The sequence below is a fragment of the Triticum aestivum genome, chromosome 7D (genome assembly GCF_018294505.1).
Source record: "Triticum aestivum cultivar Chinese Spring chromosome 7D, IWGSC CS RefSeq v2.1, whole genome shotgun sequence".
In the NCBI taxonomy this organism is placed as follows: Eukaryota; Viridiplantae; Streptophyta; class Magnoliopsida; order Poales; family Poaceae; genus Triticum; species Triticum aestivum.
The window spans coordinates 258,197,865-258,205,995 of record NC_057814.1 but is presented as its reverse complement, the minus strand read 5'-3'; the positions used below and the strand labels follow the sequence as shown (position 1 = coordinate 258,205,995).

At 44.1% G+C, this 8,131-nt stretch overlaps 1 protein-coding gene across 1 annotated transcript; it reads left to right on the top strand.

Annotated features, from left to right (window-relative positions):
- Positions 1-410: 410 nt before the first annotated feature.
- On the top strand, positions 411-5,670 carry LOC123165333 (RHOMBOID-like protein 3). The gene is made up of 5 exons (XM_044582963.1): positions 411-935; positions 3,342-3,505; positions 4,565-4,731; positions 4,893-5,140; positions 5,290-5,670. The coding sequence occupies exons 1-5, from the start codon at positions 640-642 to the stop codon at positions 5,399-5,401; spliced, it is 987 nt and encodes a 328-aa protein (XP_044438898.1). The 5' UTR covers positions 411-639; the 3' UTR covers positions 5,402-5,670.
- Positions 5,671-8,131: the final 2,461 nt, after the last annotated feature.

Below are 8,131 nucleotides of genomic sequence, written 5' to 3'. Positions count from 1 at the left end.
AGTTAGTTGAGCTATGTACCTGCATATACGTGTAAGCATTGTAATCAATGAAAGCAAGTGTTGCACAAAACCTCTCCCTCATGTCCTCCCTCTGGTTCTCGCAAGTGCAAATGTGCAACACGTGAGCTGAGGCTGCGTGCCGTCTTGCGCATCTTGTATTACGAACGTCACACATCTTGATGCGTAGGAGTATTCGATTAGAAAGATTGCGTACCGTCCAGTTCAAATCAACTCTCTGCGGTTGTCTCCCAAGGATAAGCATTACTAGCTGCTTAACCGTCGAGTTTACAGTAGCTTGCTAGCTAACCAATCCATAACCCGAGACTGTCGCCGGCACGCCCGCGCCGCGCCACGGCCCACGGTCCCGACGCGCCAGTGCGTCTCACGGCCACACTGACTGTCGGCGCGGCGGCCACCTCACCTCACTCCCCACCATTTATCACCCCCCTCCTCGCTTCCAAGCCAAGCCGCGCGCGACGCCAACCACCTTCCACTACTCTCCTACACTCCCACACACTACAGCTCGTACGTCGCCGCTTCCCCTCCACCGCCCGCGGCCGCTGCTATAACTACAGGCCACGGAGCGCCAGCGAGGGGGGCAACCCTAGCTAGCTAGACTTCGCGCGCGCCTTAGGGGCCATGGCGAGCGGCAGCGGCAGCGGCGAGGGGAAGGCGGGCCGCGCCGGCGCGGGGTACCAGCAGTACGCTTCGTACGGCACCGGCACCGGCTACGACGAGCGCCAGTGGTGGCCGTGGCTCGTGCCCACCGTGCTCGGCGCCTGCGTCTCGGTCTTCGCCGTCGAGATGTACCTCAACGACTGCCCCCGACACGGGAGCCCCCTCGGCGGCGACGCGCGCTGCGTCGCCGGATTCCTCCGCCAGTTCTCCTTCCAGCCGCTGCGCGAGAACCCGCTCCTCGGCCCCTCTTCGGCCACGTACGTCTCACACTCATGGTTCATAGCATTCAGGCTCTTGCAGTTTAATTTCGAAATCAAAAGTGGGGAATTTTGTGAGCGGAGTGGTTGCAGCACAAGTTGGGGGTTTCTGCTGGGTTTACTGTGGGATTTCAGTTTGGCGAGATTTCTGTGTCACCGCTAGTCAAAGTTAGAGGTGCACTCATCGCAATTTTTAGCTGCTAGTCTGGAAATGGGGGAGATCGGGCAATGTTGACTAATTAGATCTGCATTACTACTGCTAAACTGGCGATTAAACACCATCATCCCCATAGCATTCGTCACGATGTCGGGCGAATGCGGTGGGTTTCCTGGCAGTGCCTGAACTCGCTTTTCCTCTTTCCTCTCTCCCTGGATGTTTCCGGAACTGATGAATTTCCGTTCATTTGTAATGGAAAGGGGTAAAGCCCGGTTCAAAAAAAAAAACCATCATCTTTTGTAAGTTTTTTTAAACGTAATCTTTTGCAAACTATTTCCAGTGAAGCAATTTGATTTAGTTGTGGAGCAATGCAAAATACCTGGAACAATTCGATTTTACAAAGGTATCTTTTATTTATTTGTTTGACGGAAAACAGTAGCTGATCTAACTAGTACTTCAAATTATATTAAACAAAAAAGAATATGGTACACAGAGTTAGCAAGGTATCTTTATCAGCATTCGTTTTCTCGTGGATACGCCACTTGCTGGCAAATTAAAATCATAGGATATCCCTCAAAATAATCATATCTATGGTAGGTACACTGCCATATGTATGTTGACCACATTGACTTTCATATTTATATTGCCTCCTGCAATCTAAGATAGTGTTAGGCGTGGACTTCTTCTCTTCTCTCATTGAACTGGAATAAAAAATGTTGTTTTATCCGTTGTACTTTATTAATTCTATCACATGTGGCCTGCTCAAATGCATGGGAAATGTCTATACCCAATTTATTTGTTGCACTCGTATACACATATGTCATGTTACTTACATGAACATCAAATCAACTGGCATATCTATCTTTTTCTGTTGTACTCCCTGCGTCCGGAAATACTTGTCGCACAAATGGATAAAAATGGATGCATCTAAAACTAAAATATGACTAGATACATCCATTCCTCCGACAAGTATTTTCGGACGGAGGGAGTAATGTGCTTCCATTATATATACATCATGGTGTCCTGCGCAAACTAGTAAACGTCTTTAATCATCTTTAATGTTTGGAACTCGCATAAGTATGCACTAATTTCTTACTTATAACAACATTAGAACGTGATCAGAAGTATTGTTTATGTGTGAGTTTAATCAGTACACTGATCGTTTATACATACTTATATGGCTAGTCATTTACACATGCACATGATATTATATCAGTGTGGAATTTTTTTTATTGCAACCCATTCGATCGTTAATTTATAGTATGTGATATTACCTGGAGTTGAGATTTTTATCATCAGTAGTTGAAATTAGATTATCATGTAAACCTATTTCTAGATTGACAAATTATTCATGTTAGCATACTATTCACTGCCCAGGCTACCAATTTGTAATTTTTGGTACACAAAGCATACGGTCATATTTTGCACCAAAATTTGCAATTTAACATGTCATACTAAGATGAAGTTTCATGTGTTTTCTCAAAAGATTCAAAAGTTCTTATGAGTAGATGCTCTCACGACCTTTCATCTTAAGTCCATTGGTAGTCCTGCCCAAAAGTTTGCACTTATTTCCTTCAAGTCGGTTCAGTAACATGTTTAAGGTTTCAATGACACTCAATCAATTGCAATGCATTTTGTATTCTTGCTGTCTAAAAAGAAGTGGAATGCATCTTACTCCAAAATCCAACTCAAGTGTTATATCTAGTTTCTTTTCTTCCTTGCTTTGTCTAACCCGACATCCTATCAAATTCCAACAAGTGCACGCTTTTTTAATTCCATTTAGGATATGCACACTGCTTTTAGTTTTGTTTAGGGTATGCACACCGTTTTCATTTTTTCCGTGAGTACATGATCTCGGGCACACACAAATTGCTTGCACACCTAATTCTTCGCGTCCTGGACAATGATAAAAGGCCCATAGTCCATCAAGCGGTAATTTTGTATATGCCACCATGTTTAAAAAGTGCAAGTCCACATAATCTAAGTGCAATTATGAAGATCTAGTGGTTATGTTACAATATTCTAGTGGATAAATGGATGGATGATTTTCTTTTTGGTGAGAATTTCAGAAATATTTCTTTTTTTTCTGTTTTATTGTGCTTTTAATATATTATACTAATTGATAATAGCATGGCATCCGGAATCAGGGATACGTTGGTTAGGATTGGCATGGTATAGTTTTGTTCATCTTGAAAATGTTGGAAATAAAGGGACTCAATGTCCTAAAGAGTGCATACCCCATTTTGCAGTTTGGAGAAGATGGGAGCTCTTGACTGGGCCAAAGTTGTTCATCAACACCAATGGTGGCGCCTATTCAGCTGTATCTGGCTCCATGCTGGCCTAATTCACTTGATTGTCAACATGATGAGCTTGCTATTCATAGGAATCCGCCTTGAACAGCAATTTGGCTTTGGTAAGCTTCACTGAAGTACTGAATTGGTTCATTTTTTTCATTTTTGCCGCATGTCAATCTTTCTTAATTGAGATACCTTGGTTGACTGTTATCTGCTTCTGACACTAGTCTTATATTTTTCTCTCTCGATGTACTTCATGGTTTAAGCATTGTAATCCTCTGAGCTGGTTATGCATTGGTACATGTAGTACTTGTGGAAACTGATGTCAATCTGAACTAAGTAGTTCGGTATGTTAGATTCCGTGCCTCGCCTTTGTGTTGGAGCCACTAGCTATGTACTACTCCCTCTGTAAAGAAATATAAGAGCGTTTAGATCACTAAAGTAGTGATATAAACGCTCTTATATTCTTTATGGAGGTAGTAGTTGCTAAATAATTTTTATAGAAGGGGTTTCCTTCGACTTGTATTAATACGAAACAAGGTACGTGGGTTTAACTGCCAGAACACATCAAACCGCCCAAAAGTGACCAGCAACATCACATTAGCCTTGCAGACTACTTTGGGGCTTTTCATGCCCATCAAACTGTTACACAACTTGCTGTCCTGAAACTAAGCTAAGCAAAACGCCTCTAAACATATATGCCCTGCCACCTCATCCTGCCGTCAATCTTGGTATACATGGTGACCAGCTGCTCCAAGCATTGAAGACGTTGGTTGCAATTTGCTCCAGCAGTCTTGCCCAGCGCCTGGGAGTTCCCTTGATAAATATTTTTAGGGAGCAGTTATACCGCATTTGCATATCAGAAGGAAAGAGTTGTGGAGATATTTACAGATATCTGGTTCTAAGGCCTGGGGACCAAATTCCCTTTGATATATATACATGCAAATTTCCCAGCATTACTGCACAAAGGCCATTGGTTTCACAAATCTGATAAAGATTTGGCTTCCTGGTCTTTATTTGAGAACAATGAACAGTAATGTCAATGATCTTTGTAGAATTGTTTCTTTTCCTTGTGTCGACGAGTTTCATTAATTTGGATTTGCGCATAGGCTGTATTTACCTTTGTGTTACCGCGGAGTAAATTCCTGTGCACTGACTTCAGTTTACGCACTTGCAAGTCCGCATTGGGATCATCTACCTGCTATCTGGCTTTGGTGGAAGTGTGCTGTCTGCACTGTTCTTACGTAGTCACTACATCTCTGTCGGTGCCTCTGGAGCTTTGTTTGGCCTGCTTGGCTCTATGCTCTCTGAGCTTATTATGAACTGGACCATTTATTCCAACAAGGTCAGCAGAATAGAGATACTAGTATAATACTTCCTCCGTATCAAAATATAAGACGTTTCTTGACGCTGTCATGGTGTAAAAATAACGTCGTATATTTTGATACGGAGGGAGTACTTTGTTGCACTGTTTCGATGCAAGTTTGAGCTGGTTTTCTCTTGCAGGCAGCAGCCATCACAACTCTTCTGTTCATAATTGCAATCAATCTGGCGATCGGGATACTACCGCATGCCGATAATTTTGCGCATATTGGTGGGTTCGTATCTGGGTTTCTTTTTGGGTTTGTGCTGCTGGCAAGGCCTCAATTTGGTTGGATGGAGCGGCATGAGCTGCCCCAGACCGATCAACCCCCAAAGTACAAGACGTACCAGTATGCTCTGTGGGGCGCTGCACTGCTCTTGCTGCTGGTTGGGTAAGTCTCTCCACTCTATCCCAAGACACGACACACTACTAGGAAGGTGTAGTCCGATTTCATTCACTTTGTTTTAGCAAGAACGGCAAGAAGAACGGAAAAAAGAACCTGAACTGGTTGAAACCTGACGGGGGTGACTTGTGATGCAGGTTTGTGGTCGGCCTGGCGATGCTCTTCAAGGGAAAGAACGGCAACGACGGCTGCCACTGGTGCCGGTACCTGAACTGCGTGCCCTCGTCCAGGTGGAAGTGCAGCACTTAGACATGCTTCGGTTCCCCCAGTTCGGCGTTTCTCCAAAATACTAGTACATCCACTCTCTGGAGAACCATTTTTATGCTTGTGTGTTTACAAATACCAACGTCAGAGGCTTGTGCCTAGGAGAGCTGAATCCCTCCTGTATCTTGCTTGACGATGTAATTTGAGTTCGTACCTGTTGGCGTCGGCATGATTCTGCGCCAACCGTACCTCTAGATTTTGTCATGGTATATGCTGATTTTTTTTAAAGAAAACCCTCGCAAGCAATTCATCAAGGGAAAGGACACGTCACACGTGTGATGTGTCTGCAGTTCATCATGGGAGCAAAGGATCTATCGTGGTTTCACAAAGGCGCAACAAGGTATATACCACCGAACCGCACTAGTGCTGGGTGCTTTTCAGCCTCTGCTTGACCGAGTTCGCCAGGCCCAATATGCTTTTCTTCCCTAAGTGGCGCGGCATACTTCTGCAAGAAATGGGGGAGCGGGGAGTATCCTAGGTGACGCGGAGCTGTGGTTATCGTGCCGGCTCGTTAAGAGAAGGGGAGCTAGTTTTCTTCTTCTACGTGCTCTTCCTGCCGCCCCCTCCCCACGCAACACGCCACCATCTTAAAATGTATCCGTCCACGGACGGTGACAGGGGAGCCGATCATCGCCCGCATGCATTTCAACACGGATGATTTTCATCTAAACCGAACGAAGATCTTTACATTTTAAACATATTTCAACTAAACTAAGTTTTACTGGGCTTCGGCGAGGGAAGGGCGATAATGGTTGCGCGTCTTCAGCTCACTTCGATGGTCTATGGATCTGGATGTAATTTTTATTATTTCTGATGCTCGTTGTACTACCATGATTGAGATGAATAGATTGAAAGTTTTCTCCGCAAAAAAAATATGGTGGACTAGTTTTTCTTAACCTAGCCATCATCACGCTCGTGGCGGCGGTCGTTTCCCTTGATATGTCTTCCCCATCTCCGACCAGTTCACTAGCCGGCCGTGAGCCCTGGGAAGTGAAACTGCAGCGCGTAGTAGCCTTTTTGGGACCCAAGCCGCGGCGGCTTACCATGCGCTACTTTTTCTTCCTGGAGTCTTGGTGGACTGCAAGACACACAGGGTAGCGTACCACCTCTGTGTAAATATCTCAATAGTTATCGTTTCAACAGAGGAGAGTATTATGAGTGATGTTTTGGTCACGCACAAGTTATCACCGGTCTTATGTGAAATAATAGTGTGAAAATCTGCAAATGGTATTATTGTCCTTTGGACCAAATATACGAAAGTGGTGGAGAAGATTGATTGTGGTTGAGAGAATAATAATGACTTGAGTAAACGGGAAGTAAACGACTGAAAAATAAAAAGTTGTTTTCTACAATAGGGAGATTAGGCGCGGGGAAACTTCGCATCATGGTTTACATCAAGTGTGCCATTACGACGGTAATACTAGCTACTTTGTATCGTGGTTCTAATACGTAGATTGTTTGTTCGGTAGGTGGACCACCCTTGAATGCTCGAACTCCTCCATACTAGATTCGCTCTTCCCTATAGTCCTGCTTCGATGTTGCCATACATGGTCGTCTCCACAATTAAGGTTGTGAGACCGTTATCTTCATTTGCCACCTGAAGTTCACAGATTCGCTAAACAATATGTGTTACCTGCGTAGGTCCTTAGATCATGTTACCTAGGCCCTTAAATTGGACAACATGCATTAGACTCACCATAGATAGACAATTTACTAAACAATCATAAACTATAACCACGAATGACGATATATAGAATAAGCACAAGTGAATCTATGTGGTGAGTGGCTTCCTCACTTCCCCATTGAAGGAAATATGCCCTAGAGGCAATAATAAAAATGTTATTTTATATTTCCTTATTCATGATAAAGGTTTATTATTCATGCTAGAATCGTATTGATCGGAAACCTTAATATATGTGTGAATACATAAACAAACACCGTGTCCCTAGTGAGCCTCTACTAGACTAGCTCGTTGAACAAAGATGGTTAAGGTTTCCTAACCATGGACATGAGTTGTCATTTGATAGCGGGATCACATCATTAGGAGAATGATGTGATGGACAAGACCCTGAAGGAAATATGCCCTAGAGGCAATAATAAAGTTGTTATTTATATTTCCTTATATCATGATAAATGTTTATTATTCATGCTAGAATTGTATTAACCGGAAACTTAGTACATGTGTGAATACATAGACAAACAGAGTGTAAGGGCATATTTATCCCTAAGTGGTTTTGGTGATTGATGACAGTGCATTTGCGGACTAATCGTGTGCATTGAGCATTTCAGATATCTCATGTTTAGGCACAAGACGATTCGTTGCCCCTCGGAGTCTAGTGCAGACAGAGTTTTCCCTATGTTTCTTTTCGGTAGATTTGAGTCGTAGAAAAGCCGTACTATTAAGAGGAGGTCCGCTTTGGAAAGGTATGGGTGGAATCATCACGTACACGTCTGTTCCTTTTGCACCACCTTTCCTTTGGCTCTTTGGAGCAACCACCGTTTATCCGTGTCTCTGCAAAATGAAGGACTCCTAGTGTTGTTTGTGCTGTGGCGTGCGGTAGTACTGCTCATGGGAGCAGTAGTACCGCAGAGGCCCACGGTAGTACCGGCCAGGGACGCGGTAGTACTGCAGGCCCTTGTGGTAGTACCGCTCCACGGGCGCGGTAGTACCGTGGCCTCAGGCCGGGCACAACAGCACGAGCGGAAGTAGGGGTG